The sequence below is a fragment of the Centroberyx gerrardi genome, chromosome 13 (genome assembly GCF_048128805.1).
Source record: "Centroberyx gerrardi isolate f3 chromosome 13, fCenGer3.hap1.cur.20231027, whole genome shotgun sequence".
In the NCBI taxonomy this organism is placed as follows: domain Eukaryota; kingdom Metazoa; phylum Chordata; class Actinopteri; order Beryciformes; family Berycidae; genus Centroberyx; species Centroberyx gerrardi.
This window is the reverse complement of record NC_136009.1, coordinates 30648714-30672814: the sequence shown is the minus strand read 5'-3', so window position 1 is coordinate 30672814 and position 24101 is coordinate 30648714. Positions and strand designations below refer to the sequence as shown.

Below are 24101 nucleotides of genomic sequence, written 5' to 3'. Positions count from 1 at the left end.
CTAACACACACACACCCACACACGCACACACAAACACACTAACACACACCCCTCTGTGTTGTGTGGAGTGGTGAGGGTTGGCATTCATTGGAGTGTAAAGAGGGTCATCCCCCCCCCCCCCCCCCCCCCCCACACACACACATGACTGCACGTGTCTCTCTTTCGTACACTCACTCACTCACTCCCCCCCCCCCCCCCCCCCCCCCACACACACACACACACACACACACACACACACAGCCCATTTACAGTATTAGTGCCAGCATGTGCAGGACCTGAGGCAGTGTGTTTTAGCTTGTGGGAAGGTGAAATGCAGTGTGTGTGTGTGTGTGTGTGTAGCTTTCTAAAGATCTTGTGTAATATAATGCTTAATGCACCGATATGGAAATTTTGGGCCGATACCGATAGACGATTTTTCAAACACCGCAATCGGCCGATACCGATAGCCTGCCGATATTTTGTTTGTTATTGACCCATTTGTGCCCTGCCAAAATAATCTATATTCTGCCCTTCATTATACTTTGCAATGAATATAGATTTAAGGATCAGCTTTTATTGTAACAACTTTCACATAACCAAAAATGCCTTTTTTAATTAAAATAAACAAATAACACTTTGTTACCTCACACTGATCGGCTGTCCTTCCATTCAAACTTCAACGTCTTTGGAACAGATTAGTGATGTGATATGTTAATGAGTATCGGCCGCTGCCATCGGTGGATTTAATCTTATCGGCCGATGAGCCGATTGTAGTCAACAATGCAAAAATCGTCCATTTCCGATATTCAATCGATATATCTGTGCACCACTAATAATAACTGATATAATATTTACTGGCTGTGTTCTGCACCTGTATGTTACTCTGTGAGTCTGTTCTGCTGCTCAGACTCTCAGCTGTGACAGGAACAGAGGGAGCAGGAGGTCAAAGGGCACAGGAAGTGACATCATCCTCAGTGCTGTGTAATACAAAGCAGATTCAGATCCAGTGTTCATGTTGGTAACTTCTGCTTCTGTGATGCATGAAGCTGGCGGATGTCGTTTTCAAACAGTCAAGACTCAATGCTGCCAAGAGCCAACAGTTAGTGAACTACAATGACCATGATTCATTGCAGCTATGACACAACACATCTGTGCTGGTTGGCGTGTCTGATGGAGAGACGGTTTGAAACAAAGCCTCTAGAATCAGAATCAGATGGAAGCAGAACCACTCGGCTCATGTTGTAACCAGAGAGATAAAACTGTCAGAGAATTCCTCTTCTGGAGTGGGACCACATGGCAGCCATCTTTCCTGTGGTCTTCTCAGCTGACTGTCATTGGAACCAATGGTGAAAGTGCCTTATGCTGCCATTATAATGCTAATATTTTTTTATTGAGACATCACTACTACTTTTTATTTAGCTCACTGTATGCAAGACAACTGTGACTGTCTGAAATGGTACCAAACATGAGGCATTTTTGTAGTTTGTAGATAAAAATAGCTAAACTAAGTTTTCAGTCATAAATATTATCTAACTATGAATCCTTTTTTCAAGAAGACCTTATAATTCTCAGATTTCTTTGGTACTCTGAGTGGTTGTATTAAGAGTATATATGAAAACCTCCTTATTTTTAATGTAAAACCCCCAAATGATCTGTTGTTGTAGCAACAGACAGATGTTGGCAGTAATTAAATATCACCATCACTGAAACACACCTAACAATACACCCAGATAAAATATACAATAAAAGGCAAATGTAATGCCATTAAGTGGTTCGTGTGACAGCTCTAAGCCAATTTAAGCAGGTAATAATGGACATAGGCCCTCACAATTTTTTTTTACTTTATTGGCATGACATCTTAGCCTACAATTAAGATTACAATCCGTAAAGAAATAATTTATATAGATGCCATCATGTAAACAAGTACTACAGTAAAAACAAACATCTCTACACTTGAATCAACTTAAAATCCACAGTAGCTGATACAGATATGCAAATGAATGTCCTCTCTCTCTGCGACCACGCTCCACTATGTGTCACTTCCATCATTAGTGTAACCTACGTCTTGGCAGAAAAAATTGGCGCATTTTCAGCAGCTACTGAGTACCATACAACTACTATAGAAAACACTATAGAATGTATTTGTAGCATGGCGGGTCGCGACTTCACCGTGGCGACCTGCCACAGTAGAAGGGGAAACACTGGTTGTACATAATGCTGAATGATGTGTGCTGATTGGCAGGGCTTAATTTGTAAATGATGCGGTCCCGGCACACCAAGGGGTCGGTGTCCCGCGAGTCGTCTGGAGGGAAAAGGTTCCGGAACAAATCAAGACAACAAGCTCAGTGCAGCCATACAGCTTCCTGCAGACCAACAGCCTGAACATTACTACATGACCGACTATATGACCTTAGAGCTCCGACTACTGGGGACCTTTAACAATATTTGATTATTGCATAAGCTACATAATGCTCAAGTAGTAGACTAAAGATATAACTGCACATAAAAATGCCCACATAGGCTACTATGAGACATCCTAATCATACATAAAGGAAACTGCAATGGCTTCAACCATTTACCAGAGAAATTCTGGCTCGAGTAGTTACGCATTAATATTCAATACAAATGCTTTCATAGGATATCGATTTTGAATGTAGGAAACAATGTCAGCGAATAATGCAATAAGACGTGTCGTGGTGCAGCTAGGAGTCGGCCAGAAGTCGACAGCTCTTCACTCAACCAGTTCTCATGTTATTACCAATTATTTCGGCACACTCAACATAACGTGCGCACTTGCCCGCATATTTAACTGTGGGACTTACAGGTCCGCACTCCAAACAATTTCTGTTTCGCAGTCATCTGTGCAAATATGAATTTTGATTGTCCCAGCAGAGACCTAATAGATTACAGAATATGCTAACACGTTTACAAAAAAACAAAAATCATGCTTATCTTGTCTAATTTTCCAAAATAGTCCACACAGCGGACATATTGACAGCAAATTCAACTTTTAGCCATGACGCTGTCTGAAGTTCACCACAACACACTCGTGAAGTGATTACTCTGTGCTTGTTGTTACTTTCTAATATGGTAATCACCTGTCTTCATATGGAAATGAGACAGTTAGGTTTTTGGAAGGGAGGGGAAAGGAAAGAAGAGTCAACTATTGGGATTATTACATGGCAGACAAAAAAAACCAAAAAAGTTTCATGCCACCAGGTGCCGGGTCCACGCAAATAGGTACCGGAATGCAGGCAGTCCAAAACCGCGAGGTGCCGGATCCTGTTCCGGCAGGATCCGGCACAAATTAAGCACTGCTGATTGTTCTCAGAAACAACGTGTTTGTATGGCAGCAGAGAGCTAGCCAACTAACATACATCTGAAATGTAAAGATTACATCTAACAGCTAACTAGCTAACACATACCGTTACAAACTGTTTCAAACACAACTCCAGTCTGTTGTGTTTTAAGTTGTGTCAGTTAAAGTTAGCATATAAAACAGCCTCTATCTTCTACTCTACTGACGTGTGGAAGGTGATGCAGCTTCTCTGGTCTCTCTGGTCCTGTTAGTGCAGCAGTTTGATCCAGATCAGGACAGCAGTGGTTGCTTCCTATAGACAGCTGTTGTAGTTGCAGGTAAACTGGACCCAGGTAAGATGGCGGACGGTTATCCCACGCTTAATGACGTCATGTCCCCTCTACTGTTATATCTCTATGGTTGTAACGCCGTTAGCTTGTTCTAGACTGAGACTGTAGTGTGTGAGATTAGAGTGCAGAGTTAAGTAGAGTAAAGTTTGGATCATCTGAAGATATTTGCATATAAAACAATTTGTCTTTTGAGGACAGAATCATTTATGTTTTTCAAATATTGCCTGATGAATTTCAGGTAGTAATTTGTTTTCCAAAATGGACAGGTAGCATTTTGGAATGAAACCTTTCACATCTCTGCACCAATGTCAGTTCAATTCAAAAGGGATAAAGCATTACATTGACAAGGCATGAGGAAACCTATAGACACACACACTGTATAGAATCTAACTAAGAAGACAGATATGAACTGATATTAATGCAAAACAGTAAACTTGACTTGACCGACTGAAAGAGGCACCAGCTGAATCGATCTTCAGCTCCTCTGGCTGTTTGGTTTCGGCATTTTGCTGCTATCATTCTGTATTTTTTTATTTTTTTTATTTTTATCAGGGAGGTTTGGTGTGTTTGGCTTGTGGTTTTGCTTCTGAATTCTTGATACATTTGGGTCAGTGTCACCAAGACTGATTCCGGGACATTTACTTGGGAATAAAGTGTTTGTGAGATCTCTGCTGATCGAGGTCTCTAGAAATACAAACGCAGCACTTTGATTGTATTTTTTTAACAAGATGGCCGCCGTTTTCTCTCCATCTGACTGATCTTGTGTTTTCCTCCAGAGACGAGGAGCGATCTCCTACGACAGCGCCGACCAGACGGCTCTCTACATCCGCATGCTAGGTGGGTGGAACCGGACAGAGAGTGTACTGGTGCTGCAGCGCTCCCATTGAGTCTAATGGGCCAGTTTCAATGCATTGCATCAATATAATACTGTAATATATAATACTGCCGGGTTCTGCAGTATCAATATTGGGTTTGGAGAGGAGCGGTCCAGACGGGGGAGGCAGGGGATTTGATACATTTTGTGGGGAAGTCGGGGAATTTTACAAGTTCCAGGAATCTAGCAGAGTTTATTTTCCAGCTTGTTTCACACATTCACTGCATCAGCTGGTTTTCAGACTGAAAAACAACATTAACAAAGCAGCAGGAACAGTTTCATATGGAGGAGGATTAGGGCCACGTGTGAAATCTTTTTTTGAGTTCTGAGAATAAAGTCACAATTCTTAGTTGAAACTCAAAATTCAGAATTCTGAGTTTAAAGTCAGAATTCTGAGTTTAAAGTTAAAATTTTGAGTTTAAAGTCAGAACTCAAATAAATTTTTCACATGTGGCCCCAACAGGACCTTTTCACAAACATGGCTGCCGCACTTCCGCAGGGTAAAGCTCAGTTCTCTCTATTGCCAGCAATGTTAAAAAGCCGAGACAGAAGCCAACAGAAACAGAAAGATCTGTCAGTCATAATGTCTGTTGGACGTTATGTTGAAACACTAAATCACTGATCAGACAGAGTTATGGGAGACAGAAAGTTGCTTCTTAACATTTCTGACAACGGAGAGAACCGATCTGTAACCTGCAGAAGAACGGCAGCCATGTTGGTGAGAAGGACCTGTCCTCTTCTGCAGTTTCAGGTCATGGGAACACTTTGTTTTTTGTTTTTATGGTTTTTTTTAAAACTTTTTTTTTGCCTTTATTAGGCAGTTGACAGAGGAGAGAGACTGGTAGAGAGAGAGAGAGGGAGGGAGAGAGAGGGAGGGAGGGAGGGAGGGAGGGATGGATGATAGTTAGCGTTAGCGACTCTGGCTAACGAGTCTGAACACTAAACAGACGCTCAGCGAACGTCTGCAGCAGCTTCCTGTCCGGCTGCGTTTCCCTCGTTCTTGACTCTGTACTTCAGGAAGTCTCTCTGTTTCTTCTCTCCCTCCATCCCTCCATCCCTCCACCCCGACCTCTGACCTCTGACCCCCGACCTCTGACCTCTGACCCCCGACCTCTGACCCAACTCCCCTCCGGCAGACGTGAGAGTCCGGAGCCAGGTGGGACCGGGACCGGAGAGACGAGGCTCGCACCCGTACCTTTATGTCGACTTCCGTGATTTGCACTGTGAGTAGAGCTGGAGGAGTCAGGCCATTGATCTGCTGTATTGATGAGGCCGACAGGCAGAGAGCTGCCTGCAGACTGGTTTTCCACCAGTCCATATTCTGGTTTTCCACCAGTCCATATTCTGGTTTTCCACCAGTCCATATTCTGGTTTTCCACCAGTCCATATTCTGGTTTTCCACAAGTCCATATTCTGGTTTTCCACCAGTCCATATTCTGGTTTTCAACCAGTCCATATTCTGGTTTTCCACCAGTCCATATTCTGGTTTTATTTAGTTATTTAGTTTCTGATTTGGTCTTTAATCCTGTTCAGGTGGCAGTGAAAAGTCTTAACAAGTCTTGATTTTGATTTCAGATTCAGTCCCTGCTCCAATGTTGTCCTGTCTCTCTCTCTCTCTCTCTCTCTGTCTCTCTCTCCCCCCCTCTCTCTCTCTGTCTCTCTCCTTCCGTCTCTCTCTCTCTCTCTCTCTCTCTCTGTCTCTCTGTCTCTCTGTCTCTCTCTCCTCTCTCTCTCTCTCTGTCTCTCTCTCTCTCTCTCTCTCTCTCTCTGTCTCTCTCTCTCTCTCTCTCTCCCCCCCTCTCTCTGTCTCTCTCCCTCTCTCTCTCTCTCTCTGTCTCTCCCTCTCTCTCTCTCTCTGTCTCTCTCTCTCTCTCTCTCTCTCTGTCTCTCTCTCTCTCTCTCTCTCCCCCCTCTCTCTGTCTCTCTCCCTCTCTCTCTCTCTCTCTGTCTCTCTCTCTCTCTCTCTCTCTGTCTCTCTCTCTCTCTCTCTCTCCCCCCTTTCTCTGTCTCTCTCCCTCTCTCTCTCTCTCTCTGTCTCTCTGTCTCTCTCTCTCTCTGTCTCTCTGTCTCTCTCTCTCTCTGTCTCTCTCTCTCTGTCTCTCTCTCTCTCTCCCTCTGTCTCTCTGTCTCTCTCTCTGTCTCTCTCTCTCTCTCCCCCCTCTCTGTCTCTCTCTCTCTCTCTGTCTCTCTCTCTCTCTCTCTCTGTCTCTCTCCCTCTGTCTCTCTCTCTCCCCCCCTCTCTCTCTCTCTCCCCCCCCCCCCCCCCCCTCTCTCTCTCTCTCTCTCTCATGGTGAGTGTATGTTGACAGTACAGGATTCATCGTGTCGCTCTGCCAGCTGGCTGGAGAATGTGCTGCTGTGTCAGCAAGCATGTCTGCATGCAAAACACACACACACACACACACACACACACACACACACACACACACTTGTTATGGGCACAGTGGTAGATTCAAATCCTTGTTTGAACATCCAGATGACGACTCAGCAGGCAGAACTGCTGCATCACACTCTGCTTACTGTTAAAGGAAAATTCCCCCTAAAACACTTAAAACTCTTAAATCAGCTGGTGATGTTCTTCTCATCTCACCTCCATCCAGCAGTTTGTTGTATTGTTCTTCTTGGTGGATAACCGGCCAATCGCAGACGAGGTGACGTCACCTCCAGATATTTATAGTTTGATATGAGAAAATGTTTCAGGATGTAAAACCTCAGCGGTAAACGTCAGGTTTTGGTGTCAGTCCCTCAGAATCAAAGAGCGAGGGCTTCTTTCTAGAGCCGCCATTTTGCACCGAGAGACGTTCAACAATCATACAGGGAGAAATCCATCGTAGAAGAGGAGAGAGACCAGTTTCTCCACCACAGGAGCAGGAGAGAGACCAGCATGCACTGCAGGAGCAGGAGAGAGACCAGAATGCACTGCAGCAGAGAGACAGGCTGGGGGTTGAGTGAAGGGCGACTTTCACTTTTTCTCAACTGGAAAAACTCTCTCTCTCTTGCTGGTACTCTCTCCTCAGACAGGTAGAATACAGGCTGGATACGTTCCCCGCCCCGTCTCTGGAGGTTGTTGAAAGGCATTCTGGGAAACGTAGTGAATCACTAACTGCTGTAGAAGTAGACTCAGCTTAGTGATTTAGGTGGAGAACTGAATCTTCAAAATATTTATGATAAAAGAAGATCCAGATCCAAGTTTATGTTTTGTCTGTTTTTATTTTTGGAAATGAATAAATTTGATCACAAAAAAAAGATAATTGAAGATCCAGAACAGCACTGTTGTCGTGGATCGTTATTATTGATTACAAAATAAAATACATACTGATTTTTATATCTCAATGTTGTGCTGCCACCATGTTATCAAAGTGTTAATCCACTGGAGTCTGTGATTGGTTTAAAACAGTAAGATAAGTGGCTTTTTGCTTCGTCTGAACAGTTGAATTTCAGTTCTGGAGCATCAAATCTGAGTTTATGTCCAAACTTTTAACAATAACAATAACAATAACAATAACAATAACAATAACAATAACTCCACAACTTGACTGTGAAAGTCTTCCTGACTGATGGAGGCGGAGGGTGAGATTGTTGTTGTTGTTGATTTCTGTTTGAATTGTAGAACTTTCTGCACTGTGCATGAGGAGAAAATAATGACAACTGCTGCAACTAACGACCTTTTTATTATTGATTAATCTATTGATTATTTTTTAGTTCCCAGAGTCCAAAGTGATTCTTCAGGTTTCTTCCTCAGTCTGACCAGCAGCCAGAAAACACAAAGTATTGATTTAATAATGAGATGAAACAGAAAATCTGTGAAGCTGCAACCAGCAGATGTTTGGTATTTTTACTGATAAATGACTAAAACGATCAATCGATTATCAAAATTATAATCGATTCATTTTCTATCAGTCGACTAATCAGTTAATTGACTAATCATTTCAGATAATAGATAATAATGGTGAGACTGAAATCTGGCATCACAGTCATTCTCCTATTCTCATAAATTAATTCTCATATATCGGGATAATTTCTAGTGAATTTAAATTTAGTTAACTTAGAGTATTCCTCATGTTGCCGGGGCCCAGCGGAGCCCCTCCGGGACCCCCGGAGGTCCGCGGACCCCAGTTTGAGCTCCCCTGACTCAGGTGTTGTTGTCGTCCCGCCGCAGCTCGCCGGGCGGCGGCGGTCGGACCGGCCGGGCCGCGGCTCCGCCGGCTGCTGAGCCTGCAGAGGTCCGGCCGCGCCGCGCGCCTCCTGCAGCGCCCCGCGACCTCCGACCCCGCCCACCCCCCCCGACCCCTCCACATCCTGGACCAGGACTACACCGGCCAGGCCGAGGTACCGGGGTGTGTGGGTGTGTGTGTGTGTGAGTGTGTGTGTTTAGAAATCAGTGTTTCCTCTTCAATCCTGGGGACGATGTTTGTTCCACTTTTCTGGTTTTCAGATTTATTTTCGCCAGGCACGTTATGCACATACAAGGAATTTAGCTTGTTATATCGGTGCGGTGCATCGAACAAAAAAACACAACAATAAAACAATAATAATACAAACACAAGCAATAGCCAAATAGTCTATCTATATCTGTGTATGTGTTCCTGCTGCAGCGCTGAAAGTCCTGATCCTAATAACCTTCATGATCTTCAGATGGTTTTCCGTCACTCAGACTAATAGCAGGAATCCACTCTTCTGTGTTTGTGTTATTTTGATGTTGCTGTTCAGGAGACACTGAGAACAGAAAACTCTTAATGTTCACAGGATGTTCTCATCCTGTGAACATTAAGAGTTCACAGTTCATAGTGTTTGTTTACAGTCACACCTGTGAGGCGGCTGGCTCCTCTGATTGGCTGCCTGATGCAGATGTTCTGGATTCAGGTTGCTGATGATCTTTAAATTTGTTTCAGTGTTTGCTGCAGAGAGCTGGGAGCTGGGACTTCGACATCTTCCTGTTCGACAGACTGACCAACGGTGAGCCTGCTTCATCTGCTTCTACTGTTTCTACTGCTTCTACTGTTTCTACTGTTTCTACTGCTTCTACTGTTTCTACTGCTTCATCTGCTTCTACTGCTTCTACTGTTTCATCTGCTTCTACTGCTTCATCTGCTTCTACTGTTTCTACTGCTTCTACTGTTTCTACTGTTTCATCTGCTTCTACTGCTTCTACTGTTTCATCTGCTTCTACTGTTTCTACTGCTTCTACTGTTTCATCTGCTTCTACTGCTTCATCTGCTTCTGCTGTTTCTACTGTTTCTACTGTTTCTACTGCTTCTACTGTTTCTACTGCTTCATCTGCTTCTACTGTTTCTACTGCTTCTACTGTTTCTACTGCTTCATCTGCTTCTACTGTTTCTACTGCTTCTACTGCTTCATCTGCTTCTACTGTTTCATCTGCTTCTACTGTTTCTACTGCTTCTACTGCTTCATCTGCTTCTACTGCTTCATCTGCTTCTACTGTTTCTACTGCTTCATCTGCTTCTACTGTTTCTACTGCTTCTACTGCTTCATCTGCTTCTACTGTTTCATCTGCTTCTACTGTTTCTACTGCTTCATCTGCTTCTACTGTTTCTACTGCTTCATCTGCTTCTACTGTTTCTACTGCTTCTACTGTTTCTACTGCTTCATCTGCTTCTACTGTTTCTACTGCTTCATCTGCTTCTACTGTTTCTACTGTTTCTACTGTTTCTACTGCTTCATCTGCTTCTACTGTTTCTACTGCTTCTACTGTTTCTACTGCTTCATCTGCTTCTACTGTTTCTACTGCTTCATCTGCTTCTACTGTTTCTACTGCTTCATCTGCTTCTACTGTTTCTACTGCTTCTACTGTTTCATCTGCTTCTACTGCCTCATCTGCTTCTACTGTTTCTACTGCTTCTACTGTTTCATCTGCTTCTACTGCTTCATCTGCTTCTACTGTTTCTACTGCTTCATCTGCTTCTACTGTTTCTACTGTTTCATCTGCTTCTACTGTTTCTACTGCTCCCGCTGTTTCTACTGCTTCATCTGCTTCTGCTGTTTCTACTGCTTCATCTGCTTCTACTGCTTCATCTGCTTCTACTGTTTCTACTGCTTCTACTGCTTCATCTGCTTCATCTGCTTCTACTGTTTCATCTGCTTCTACTGCCTCATCTGCTTCTGCTGTTTCTACTGCTTCATCTGCTTCTGCTGTTTCTACTGCTTCATCTGCTTCTACTGCTTCATCTGCTTCTACTGTTTCATCTGCTTCTACTGTTTCTACTGCTTCTACTGCTTCATCTGCTTCTACTGCTTCATCTGCTTCTACTGTTTCTACTGCTTCATCTGCTTCTACTGTTTCTACTGCTTCTACTGCTCCCGCTGTTTCTACTGCTTCTACTTCATCTGTTTCTACTTCATCTGCTTCTACTTCATCTGTTTCTACTTCATCTGCTTCTACTTCATCTGTTTCTACTTCATCTGCTTCTACTGTTTCTACTGCTTCATCTGCTTCATCTGCTTCTACTGTTTCTACTGTTCTACTGTTTCTACTGTTCTACTGTTTCTACTGCTTCATGTGCTTCTACTGTTTCTACTGTTTCTATTGTTCTACTGCTTCTACTGCTTCTGCTGTTTCTACTGCTTCTACTTCATCTGTTTCTACTTCATCTGTTTCTACTGCTTCTGCTGTTTCTACTGCTTCTACTTCATCTGTTTCTACTGTTTCTACTGTTTCTACTGCTTCTACTTCATCTGTTTCTACTGTTTCTATTGTTCTACTGCTTCTACTGCTTCCGCTGTTTCTACTGCTTCTACTTCATCTGTTTCTACTTCATCTGTTTCTGCTGCTTCTGCTGTTTCTACTGCTTCTACTGCTTCATCTGTTTCTACTGTTCTACTGTTCTACTGTTTCTACTGCTTCTACTGCTTCTACTGTTTCTACTGTTCTACTGTTCTACTGTTTCTACTGCTTCTACTGCTTCTACTGTTTCTACTTCATCTATTGGAAGCTCGTTACAAATTCAGTTTAGCAAGTCGTAAACCACTGACCAACAAAACATTCAATTCAGCAATCAATTAAGTTTCATTTAATCCATTATTATTGTTGTTGTTGTTGTTGTTGTTGTTGTTGTTGCTGACAGTGTGTGTGTGTTGCAGGAGACAGCCTGGTCAGTCTGACCCTCCACCTGTTCGTCCAGTTCGGTCTGATCCGGCTCTTCCAGTTGGATCTGCTCAAACTGCGACGCTTCCTGGGTACGAACCTGTCTGCCCGCTGCTGGCTCTCTGAACATGTTACTCTAATTTACATGTTCCTTTTGTTTTGTTTTCGGGGTTCTCACTCGTCATATTCCTGCAATATTATAGATTTTTGAGAAGTTGTGATCCAGGCAGGGAAAGTCATGGAATGTGAAAAATCCTCTGGAGAAGTCAGGGAGTATCAGGGAATTTAAGGCACTTTATAAACTTTTAGACCAGTATCATACATAATAATAATAAATAATAATTGATTCCCCAAGGGGATCAATATAAAGTACTATCTTATCTTATCTTATAAAGTCTGTTATTAGTATTTTATATTCATAGCTGTGAACGGCTCGCTGCCAGTCTGATGAGAGAGTGAGGGACTGAACTGTCCAACAGGTGAAACTATAATGAGGGAGCCAGTCAGTGAATGGATGATGTCTTCAGGTTCATGTTGTGTTTCTGCAGACTGTGCAGAGTTTAACAACAGGATCCACTGGCTCAGTTGAGAAACTGATTGAACTTATGATCGAGTCACGGAGATCTGCAACAAACAGAGTAAACCAGCACTGGTTTTAGTTACTGCATGCATCATCAGTGCATTAGTAGAACTGGAAGTTTCCCAGTAGAGCGCAAACCTCCGGCAGCACTGAACGATTCTCCAACGTTTCTCTAACAAACGTTTGAGTTTAACAATTGACTTGGAAGTCCCAGATGTTGGACTTTCCCACCAGCACATGAACGCAGCATAATAATGATGAATCGTCTAATGGCAGAAATCCCAGATCCGGATCAGCACCAAAATCTAATCAACTGATCCTTAGGCCAAGAGCGATCTGTCCTCTAGATTTCAGACAAAATGTTTCTGAGATATCTTGCTAACAGACAGCGGTGGGAACATAATCATTATAATGGAACACATGCGACTCAAAGCTGCAGGACTGGATTCTCTGATCCTGATGTGAGTCTGGGCGTAACGGCTGGTTGTGGTTGTGTGTTGCAGTCCTGGTGCAGCAGGACTACCACAGCAGGAACCCGTACCACAACTCGCTCCACGCCGCCGACGTCACGCAGGCCATGTACTGCTACCTGAAGGAGCCCAAGGTGAGCCGGAGCAGAGTCGCTTTAAAGGAGCGTTCAGTGACATTTATCGACCTCCATAGACCTTCTTCACCAAGATGGCTGACGTTCTTCCTCTTCGACTCAGCAGGTTATAGATCGGTTCTTTCCATCGCCGGCAATGTCAAGAAGCAACTTTCTGCCTCCTCCGACTGTGATCAGTGATTTAGTGATTCTCAACCTTTTTCATATCAAGGACCCAGTCCACATTAGAGCCACAGACCCCCATTTGATGAGATTTTGTCTCTCGGACCCAAATCTGAGAATATTTTTATTGTCAGATATGATTTTGTCCAGAATCCCATGACTGTCTGTATTGCAGGTAGAGAGATAACAGAGAAACTATGATCAGAACATCATTCTTGTACATTCTCTAACTGTGTTAACTTCTTGTAAATGAAATAATGCTGAAGTTTAACAATTCATCAGTTTGCTGGGGACCCCCTGGAACCCCCTCAAGGACCCCTGGTGGTCCCCGGACCCCACATTGAGAACAACTTTAACACAATACAGCTGTCGTCACTGACAGTTTCTGTTGTCAGACGACTGAAACACTGTAAAAAAAGAGATTTGATCGAGGGTCACAACATGCTAACTGCACAGACATTACTGTTAGCCTTGGTTAGCTAGTTAGCATGTTGTGACGCTCGATCAAAGTCGTCTGACAACAGAAACAGAAAGATCTGTGTTGAAACATAGAATCACTGATCACAGACAGAAAGTTGCTTCTTAACACTGCAACACGGCAATGGAGAGAACCGATCTATAACCTGGAAGAACGTCAGCCATGTTGGTGAAAAAGGTCTATAGAACTTCTCTCTATCTCTAACTTATCCTACACAAGTCTCTGGAAACCAAATTGTGTATTTTTTGTTTTTTATGTGAAGCTAAACCTGAATTACTGCACTTTTAATCACTTGGCCAGCGTCTCCGTTGGTGCAGGACAACAGGAACTCTCTCAGTGCGTGCAAACATAGACTTTACGCTTCAGTTACTGTATTCTTATAGGTTTTTTTATATCTGTGTCCGTGTGCAGCTAGCCCAAACGCTGACCGCCTGTGACATCCTGCTGGCTTTGGTTGCGGCCGCCACCCACGACTTGGACCACCCCGGGGTGAACCAGCGCTTCCTGGTCAAGACCGACCATCACCTGGCTGCGCTGTACAAGGTAGAACATCTGAGGGAACCGAGTTGTAGTGCTGAGTCTGGATTCACAAAGTTTCACACCTAGATGAGAGATGAACCGGTTATAACAACAAGATGACTGATAGCACAACATTTAGATTTTTAAAGGTAGAAGTTAACAAGTCCTAGGTTGACAAAATGAGAACTCTTTTACAGACTGGATCCTCTAGATTGTACACACATTAAATTATAAGCTTCAGATAACAATCTATTTTCCCCAAAATAGATACAGAATATATTAATTATTTTATCTCCTCCTGATTGTTTTTATTCTCCTTTCCTTTGGTTCTCTTGTTCTCCTATTGCTTTATTTCATTCCTTTGCTGTTCTTTTATCTGTAAAGCAGCTTTGTAAACTCTCTCTTCTTCTTCTTCTTCTTCTTCTTCTTCTTCTTCTTCTTCTCCAATTTTCTGATTCTGTGAGGGTTTTTTTTGGAGACTGATAGCAAGAGTCTGGATGTTGTTTGTGTTTCACTGTGCAGAACACTTCAGTCCTGGAGAATCATCACTGGAAGTCGGCCGTCGGTCTTCTCCGAGAGTCCGGCCTGCTGGCCCACCGGCCGGCCAGCGAGAGGTCAGTCCGTCTCCAGCTAGCCGGTCCAGAAGGACACTGAGCCCAAAGTCCGTCCGTCACTTTGGAACGATATCCGCTACAGCTAAAAGACACTGACAAAAAAATCTAATTGCGATTATTTGCCAGAATACTGCAATTGCTATTTAAACTGCGATTCATATCATCACAAGTTTTTCTTGTCATAAATTTCTTAGAACTTTAAAATTGTTTAAAGAAAAGTGATTTTGTTGGAAAAAAAAAAAAAAAAAACTAGATGCGAGTGAGCAGATTTACTGAGTTTGACTCTGATGAAAGGTTTTAATTCTAAAACTCCTTGTTCACAAATCCAGTTTGGACCAAACTCTCTGAAGAAATTAACTGCAGACTCTGAGATTTGGAAATTGTTCATATTGTAATTTGGATTTTTTTTTCGATTAATTGTTCAGTTCTACTATCTGCCTGCATTTACATCTCATATCTGGATTGTTTTCCCCCATGATGAAATTGGGGGAGGGACTCTTGATCGGCCCCGGTCCATCCATCACGCACAATCTCTCGCCACTGATTGGATTTTGATGAAACTTTGGGGAATGATGTGTCTCATTGCTCCATTCCAGTATTTTCAAAATTAAAGAGTAACTAAACCCCAAACACAAATCTGTGGTGAAGCCTGACACCTAATAGGGAAAAATAGGGTGCTAAACTGGTCATCTGCTATTGGCTGGTCTTTGTGCCAGGTGATGTCACCTTCTATAGAGTACAACAGGTGGTGACATCACATGGCACAAAGACCAGCCAATAGCAGATGGCCAGTTCGGTACCCTGCTTTTCACCAGCAGATGTCAGGCTTCACCACAGATTTGGGTTTGGGGTTTAATTACTCTTTAAACTGATTGGCATAAGGAGGGCGCTACAACGTTTGTTTACTTATTACTTTACTTGTTACTGATTGGCCCAAGTGGTGCCTGCATCATTCATGTGTAACGACATGTCTGCTTGTTTTAAGATCTGATGTAGCTCAGTGGTTTTCAGAGTGGCATCATGACCCAAGTCTGAAGGTTTTATTTCTGTTGAGTTCCATCAGTAATATGAGAAAGTAAACCACAATAATAAATCAAATAGAAGCCTAACTGTGGCTGCTGGTTGTGCAGGTTGCTCCTGGAGGAACGTCTGGGCGCTCTGATCCTGGCCACCGATATCAGCCGGCAGAACGAATACCTGTCCGAATTCAGGACCCACCTGGACCGGGGAGACCTCCGCCTGGGAGACTCCAACCACCGGCTGTTCGTCCTGCAGGTCCGCCTCACTCACCGCAGCTTCAGTTCACAGAACCTCAGCTTCACTTTACAGAACCTCAGCTTCACTTTACAGAACCACAGCTTCACTTTACACAACCTCAGCTTCACTTTACACAACCTCAGCTTCACTTTACACAACCTCAGCTTCACTTTACACAACCTCAGCTTCACTTTACACAACCTCAGCTTCACTTTACAGAACCACAGCTTCACTTTACAGAACCACAGTTTCACTTTACAGAACCACAGCTTCACTTTACAGAACCACAGTTTCACTTTACAGAACCTCAGCTTCACTTTACAGAACCTCAGCTTCACTTTACAGAACCTCAGCTTCAGTTCACAGAACCACAGCATCACTTTACAGAACCTCAGCTTCACTTTACACAACCTCAGCTTCACTTTACAGAACCACAGTTTCCCTTTACAGAACCACAGCTTCACTTTACAGAACCTCAGCTTCACTTTACAGAACCTTAGCTTCACTTTACAGAACCACAGCTTCACTTTACAGAACCACAGCTTCACTTTACAGAACCTCAGCTTCACTTTACAGATCCTCAGCTTCACTTTACAGATCCTCAGCTTCACTTTACAGAACCACAGCTTCACTTTACAGAACCTCAGCTTCACTTTACAGAACCTCAGCTTCACTTTACACAACCTCAGCTTCACTTTACACAACCTCAGCTTCACTTTACAGAACCTCAGCTTCACTTTACACAACCTCAGCTTCACTTTACAGAACCACAGCTTCACTTTACACAACCTCAGCTTCACTTTACAGAACCACAGCTTCACTTTACAGAACCTCAGCTTCACTTTACACAACCTCAGCTTCACTTTACAGAACCTCAGCTTCACTTTACAGAACCTCAGCTTCAGTTCACAGAACCACAGCTTCACTTTACACAATCTCAGATTCACTTTACAGAACCTCAGCTTCACTTTACAGAACCTCAGCTTCACTTTACAGAACCTCAGCTTCACTTTACAGAACCTCAGCTTTAAGGGTTTAATTTAAAGATTTTAAAATCAGTAAAATTCAGTTCTAAAACTAACAGGTAACCAGTGTAAAGATGTTGAAATCGTTGTGATGTGAAGAGAGAGACTTTAGACTGAGGCAGGAATACAGAGAGCTACTGTAGTCTCAAGTGAGAAGAGACAGAAACATGGGTGACTTCCTCCAGATCACTAAAGGATAAACACTGCTTAATTTTGGAAATACACTATGAATGCGTACAGTTTAACTAGATGTTTCCTCCAGTGGGAATCAGCAGCGTTACAGTCAAGCCCCATCAAACCGATTCACCAAGTGACCAATTCCGCCTCCATTCATTTTCCCTGAACTGTGGTGAAGTCCATGCGTCTAATGTCACTCTCTGAATATCAAAATATTTGGATTGGACAAAGTTGATGAATTCTCACTTCATCCCACTAGTCGACACGCCCAGAAGCGACCGGTCTGAGGGAGGAACAGCGGCTCGACATGAATTCATCACCTACCATCACCTTCTCTGTCAGTGCCTCGCTACACGGGGAATGAAACCCCCAACCCTGCAGCCAACTAGAAGTTAAAAGTAGAATAGAACAAAAGATGATTGATTACTTGGAGTCGATCAGTTCAGCTACAGACAGAATTGACCAGCGTTTTCCTGGTGGTTTGTGTTCATTTAATTTAAAACAACGGGATTTGTTCAAGCAGTATTTATTCTAAAATGGAGAAAACATTTTTGACTCACTCAGCCTCCATCCATGTCTGGATTAGAAGTTCGCTTCCACCTTTTACAGGGTGAAACCATTCAGTATAATAAAAGTCATATTCTTATCAAGTGGATTCGTATTGGTTCAAGTTAACAGTTTGTATATTAGACATCACGCAATTAAAAGTGCAAATCCATATACACTACCAGTCAAAAGTCTGGACCCACCTGATGTTTCTCATTCTCTTAAAGCCATTTTGATCTAAAGGCTTCTGCTTAAAGGCTTGAAATGAGTTTCTTAGACAAATATAAATAGTGAAGTTGATCCTATGTATGAATTTATTTCCAAAGCCTTTGCCTTTCCATCAAGGCAAAGAATCTAAAATATAAGATAGTTTTGATTTGTTTAACACTTTTTTGGTCGCTGCATAATTCCATTTCTGTTATTTCATAGTTTTGAGTCTTTACTCTTATTCTAAAATGAGGAAAATAGTAAAAATAAAGAGAAATGTGGTGTGTCCAAACTGTTGACTGGTAGCGTACATTTTCAGCAGACACCAAAACTCAACAGGGTAATCCTCGATAACAAGGACTAATGTAGTTAATTCTACATTTCTTCTGTGTGTTTGTTGGAGTTCAGATGGCCATGAAGTGTGCAGATATCTGTAACCCCTGCCGGCCCTGGAGGCTCTGCAGGCTGTGGAGCAGCAAGGTCACAGAGGAGTTCTTCCACCAAGGTACGCCTCCTCGTGCCCTGCGACGCAATATTCCACTTAGTTTCAACATGGAGTTATTTATTTGAAAACCAGAATATCACGTTGGTGAACAGATTCAACAACGTTCCTGCTTTGAGACAACAAAGCATCCTGGGTCTGTCGGCATTTTGCATTTCTATTCTTGCTTTACACTAAAATTAGTATTTCAAAATAAAAGTAGATCCGGTCTCCCCAACAGGTGAACAGATTCAACAACAGATCCTGCTGGAAGACAATAAAGCAGCAACTGGTCCGTCCTCATGTTGCATTTCTATTCTTGCTTTACACTAAAATGAGTCAAATAAAAGTAGATCCGGTCTCCCCAACAGGAACTATCTCTCCTAAATGGTATCCCTCCGCTGTGTTCTCTTCTATCAATAAAAATGCTGTTTGGTGAAATTCTGTTCTGAAGCGTGGGACCAACAGTCAGCTGGAAATCACAGCAGCAGATCTGTTGTTGAATCTGTTCACCAACGTGTTCAATGTCACTTTCCATTCAAATGAATGGGAAGTCAAAATCTGAACGCTACAAACTGGTCCAGCTGCATCTGATCTTGGTGAGGAGATTATATTCTGCTTTTCAAATAAATAAGTCCATGTTGAAACTGAGTGGAATATTGCTTTAAAGACCCTATGAAATAAAAAATATTTTGTTTTTTTTTAGCTTGTTTGCTGATGACTTTTATATCAAGTTGATATCAAAATGAACACAGCGTCTGTTTCCGGTAAACAGCACATTTCTGTTGATGACTCATCCTGCACTTGGGGGCGGAGACAAACATTTCATCCAATCAAATTTTGAACGGAGGCAGAGAATATTCCTCCACAGCTGAGTGCAGACTGCTGTCCGCCCCCAAGTTTGTGTTTCATTCAGAAATACACATGCTGCTTAATGATGCATTATATCAGCACTCGAAACATCGTTGATAGAACTTATGATGAATGGTAAGTACAAGCATCTTATTAGGCCTTGTTATCTATAGCAGGTTGTCCTTGTGATGCCCTTATAATGCATTATAGATATGGTCGTCATAGAAACTGCTACCAAACTCTCTAACCACTAGATGTCGGGACGGCCCAGCTGTTAGACAGACCGTCCCGTAACCAGGAGCTCCCAGGTTCGAGCCCCAGTATCATCGGCCGTCCGTCCTGCTGCAGCTCAGGATGAGAGCGTCAGTTAAACAACTAAACTGTAAAAACTGAATTATTTTTCCTCAGGCGACACAGAGAGGAAACACAGCGTGGAAGTGAGTCCGATGTGCGACCGGCAGACCAACAGCATGGCCAAGATACAGATTGGTGAGATACGATTTTTCATCACAAACATTTCTCCAAAATGAGATATGCACAGTTTTAAAAAAAAGGACTCGTCCTCTCACAAAGTGACGATGGCACTTTGAACACGTTGGTGAACAGATTCAACAACAGATCTGCTGCTGTGATTTCCAGCTGACTGTTGGTCCGACGCTTCAGAACAGAATCTCACCAAACAGCATTTTTATTGATAGAAGAGAACACAGCGGAGGGATACCATTTAGGAGAGATAGTTCCTGTTGGGGAGACCGGATCTACTTTTATTTGACTCATTTTAGTGTAAAGCAAGAATAGAAATGCAAAATGAGGACGGACCAGTTGCTGCTTTATTGTCTTCCAGCAGGATCTGTTGTTGAATCTGTTCACCAACGTGTTCAATGTCAGTTTCCATTCAAATGAATGGGAAGTCAAAATCTGAACCAGCTGCATCTGGTCTTGGTGAGGAGATTATATTCTGCTTTTCACATAAATAAGTCCATGTTGAAACTAAGTGGAATATTACTTTAAACACACTTACATGGAAGAATCTGAACAATATTTGCAAAACCTAAATCAAACAATTGAATGTGTTAAAATGTCATGACGCCTCATCAGGAAAGCAGGGAATTTGAAATGAATCTTCAACTGGCCAAACGCCACACGACCTTTGAACTGTAGAGAAATGTGAAATGGAAAGATCAATCTTTAAACGACTCCCTCTTCTCTGAAACTCTGTACAGACTTCATCAGCTACGTTGTGGAGCCTCTGTTCAGCGAATGGTCTCGCTTCTCGGCCACGCCCCTCTCCCGGGGCATGATGGGACATCTGAGCGCCAACCGGGCCGCCTGGAAGCGCTCGCTGCTGCAGGCCGCCGCCGCCGCCGCCGAAGAGTTCAGCGGCTCCTCCTAGCCGCTCCTCCCTCTCCAAAGTATTACCTCAGGGAAGCGTGTTCTCGACGCGCCGAGGCGAGAACTCCGAACACGATGTCAGCCGGACGGCGCGGCGGCCGAGGGCGTGGCGGCGTGGCGGCGTGGCGGCGTGGCGGCGTGGCGGCGTGGCGGCGGGGGATTACCGTGCGCCGGACTACGGGACAAAGGGAAAAATCCCAAGAACTGAATCCCGACATCCGCTGCCGTCAGCCGGCTCCTCGGCCTCCGTCACGCTCCCTTCTCTAAGTAAACCACTGATTATTTTGTTGTTTCATTTTTTGTCACCTAATTTAACTTAATTTATTGAATTTGGACCCATTTCCTTTAACATAGAGTAATATGTAGATACCTCATGTTGCTTCTGCTGTATTTAGTTTTTACTTCATATTTATTGTTTCGTGTCATGTCGCTCCGGCATGACTCAGCTCAACTCAGCAACATGTACTGATTTCTCTTTTCTGCTTTAGAAAACATTCGAAGGGAACATTTTTGCCAAAAAAAAAAAATAGCCCCTTCTCAAGAAAGTGCCATTTTTAAATTTAGTTTCAAGGCTTTTGAAAGTGAGAAGAGAGCGAAGCAGAGAGGAAGAGGTGTGACAGGATCCTCCACCGGTCTGCAGAGTCTGGAGCAGCGAGGACACGGTTCTACTCAGGACTAGTGTTATGTGAGGAACTCGTGTGATTAATAAATTACCGCACGCATCTCTTATGAGGCAGAGATTTTACAAATTATCACTTTCTGATTTAGCAAAGCAAAACTTGAAGTTTCCACTGAAAATGCATTTAAAACCTTCCTCCATTTTCCATGACAAGAGGAAGACAGAAATTGTGTAGAAGAAGACGAGAAAGAAGAAAAAAAAAATTGTGCACGAAAACCAAATTACGTTTGAAATTCGAGTTTGATTCACATAGGATTAATATTATCAGAGGAACTGTCTTCACCAAAATACAGTCGCTAATTTGCGCTGGAATTTTTGCTTTAAATTTACAGACTTGGCAGATTTGCCGATCTCCAGTTATTACGAGTCACCGGCCGTCTGCAGGTGACATGAGTCCTGTCGGGGATTTACACAAAAATATATGGAAAAGTATTTTTTCTGTTGTGATGAAGAATATCGTTCAGCTATAGAGTGATGTAGTTTAGTTGACAGCAGAGGTGGAGACTCGAGTCACATGACTTGGACTCGAGTCCCAGTTTTAATAGCTTGAGACTTGACTTGCTGCATGAAGAGAAGACTTGAGACTTGACTTGACTTGGGTTCTGGTGACTTGGGACTTGACTCTGACTTGTACTTTGATGACTTGAAAAGGTTTCTAAAGTCTTGACTTGAGATCTTGTGTTTGTGTAAATGACTTAGATTGAAAGTGATGAGATTTGTTCCAGCGGACGACTGAATTTAAATTCTGTTTTCTGAATTTGTATGGAATGATTGAATTTATTGAAGTTGAAACTGATTCTAGAAATCAAACTCATGATGCTCTTACCAAGTTTTTATCCTATTAAAACCATATTGCATTGAAAAGTCCTAGATATTTAGTTTTCTTTAAGATATTAAATTGATACTGGACTCTTGATTTGTTCTGACTTGACTTGCTGTTCTACATTTAGACTTGAGACTTGACATTAATGACATGGACTTGACTTGGACTTGACTTGGTAATCTACATTTAGACTTGGGACTTGACTTGAGACTGACTTGGGACTCGAGCAAAGTTGACTTGGTCTCACCTCTGATTGATATTCATATTGTTCAGGCCTGGAAGAAGCAGTTTTGAATGGAGGAGTGTAGGAACCTTGTCCTCGTGTCCTGACTCGATGTGAGCCCCGACTCGCCTGCTGCCTCCCACACGCTGCACAAACCAATATGTTCAGTTGTATTATTTTTGACAAATGAACGTGAAAACCACTCACATGAAACTGTCTGAACAAACTCTCAGACTGCAGACTCCCAACACACCAAATGCCGTGAAAGGACTTTAACTTCAATTTTTATTTTTTATTTTTTTTTTTGGTCCGTTTGGTCGCTCCTTGCACTGTGAAAACTGTGACATGTCTAACAAGCCTCATAGAAAATTTGGTTAAAAAAAAGAAAAAATTGTATTGATTGATATTGTTATAACAGGGTTAGAATGCAACCCTGACATGCAAATGCTGTTATTTTATTACAAAAAAAAAGGTGGGGTGGGGTGGAGGGGAGGGGGGAGTGGAGGGGGGGCGGGGTGGAGGGGAGGGGGGAGTGGAGGGGGGGGGTGGGGGGGGCAGGGGGGAGTTGCGGGCATATGTGGCCTTAGCAGCCTTTGGAAACTTGAAGCAGTCACTTCCACTGGGAAAGGACGAAGCAGTTTTGGGTTTTGGACTGGAACGACTTCTGTCTCTACATGATTCATATCTGAAGAGTTCACATTCGCATTCGGGGGGGAAAAAATCATTACCTGAAGAAGTTCATCAATCAATAACTCCAAAATACAAATAATGCAAATAATGACTTAAAGGATGACACGTTTTGCCAAAATGTGACAATAGATTAACACCAAAATCATCTGTATGTTCAGTAACTGAGGGACTAAAAAGTGAATTTATTGTAAATTATGAGTCAGTCATAATCAGTCAGTCAAGTCGGTGTCACTTTTTGCAAATGGTGAATTTCTCATTTTGGAACCAAACTCTTCATTTATTGAAAGTAGGAAGGCTGGAGGCTGCTGGTGGCGATAAAGGAGAAAACCGCTCAGTTCACGTTTCTTAATTTAGTCTGGAGCAGTTCAGTGTTGTCAGGCATGACAGTTTACTTCAGTTAGTGATTTTCTCTGTTTCCCAGAATGCCTTTCAACAACGCCCAGTGAAGAGCTGTGAACTTGTTGCTTTCAGTCAAAGGCAGGACTACGGTCAGCTGTGGGTGACGTGTCTGTGATCTTGGCCACGCCCCTTTACTCGACCCCCAGAACCGGGTTTTAGTTCCCAGTTCGAACGCCACAGAGTCAGGCAACAATACACAGATTCCAGACAGCAAGGTTGGGATTAAAGCTATGCACAAACAACTGAAGAGACCAAACGCAGTCTTATAATAGGTGGGTTGTCTTCTCACTGCGTCGTCCAGCTGTTTGCCCTCTTTGTGTGATTTTTTATAATTATTTGGCATTAATATGATTGATTCATGTCGTGTAAAACATTCCATTTAATTTCTTTTCCTGGTGTCACTTTTGATCCGTACACTGACCTGAGTGTCTTTGGTTGGATTTAAATATAGAATGGACACTGGTGCTTTTCATATAAAGGCAAAATTTGTATTTTCTGAAAATTTGCAAGACTGTTTGATATTACTGTGTTTACCATTTTGATGTAAGCTTTTTGGGGAGGAACTTCCATGGCAAGGTATTTTGTGAAAGCTTTGCCAAAAAATTGATATTTTGATACATGCTAGTTGAATTACATTTTCATTAATAAAAAAAAAGTTGTCACATTGTTTGTCTTGCTCTGTTTGTAAAACCATCACTGGTGGTATGAGACATTACTTAGCTTTTAGAAGTCACATTTTTGTGTAATAAAATCCTAGACTGGCCATCAGAAAAAAAGAAAAAACCTTTTA

The 24101-nt window shown here is 42.7% G+C and overlaps 1 protein-coding gene across 1 annotated transcript in view; it reads left to right on the top strand.

Annotated features, from left to right (window-relative positions):
• LOC139921202 (high affinity 3',5'-cyclic-AMP phosphodiesterase 7A-like) overlaps positions 1-20602 on the top strand; it is a 29969-nt gene extending 9367 nt beyond the window's left edge. The window contains exons 4-15 of the mRNA XM_071911390.2: positions 4404-4464; positions 5638-5724; positions 8661-8830; positions 9394-9457; positions 11600-11695; positions 12687-12787; positions 13839-13970; positions 14469-14560; positions 15691-15835; positions 18181-18277; positions 19514-19594; positions 20329-20602. Of these exons, the coding sequence (XP_071767491.2) occupies positions 4404-4464; positions 5638-5724; positions 8661-8830; positions 9394-9457; positions 11600-11695; positions 12687-12787; positions 13839-13970; positions 14469-14560; positions 15691-15835; positions 18181-18277; positions 19514-19594; positions 20329-20498 (1296 nt within the window). The 3' untranslated portion in view covers positions 20499-20602. The remainder of the gene's footprint in view (positions 1-4403; positions 4465-5637; positions 5725-8660; positions 8831-9393; positions 9458-11599; positions 11696-12686; positions 12788-13838; positions 13971-14468; positions 14561-15690; positions 15836-18180; positions 18278-19513; positions 19595-20328) is intronic.
• Positions 20603-24101: the final 3499 nt, after the last annotated feature.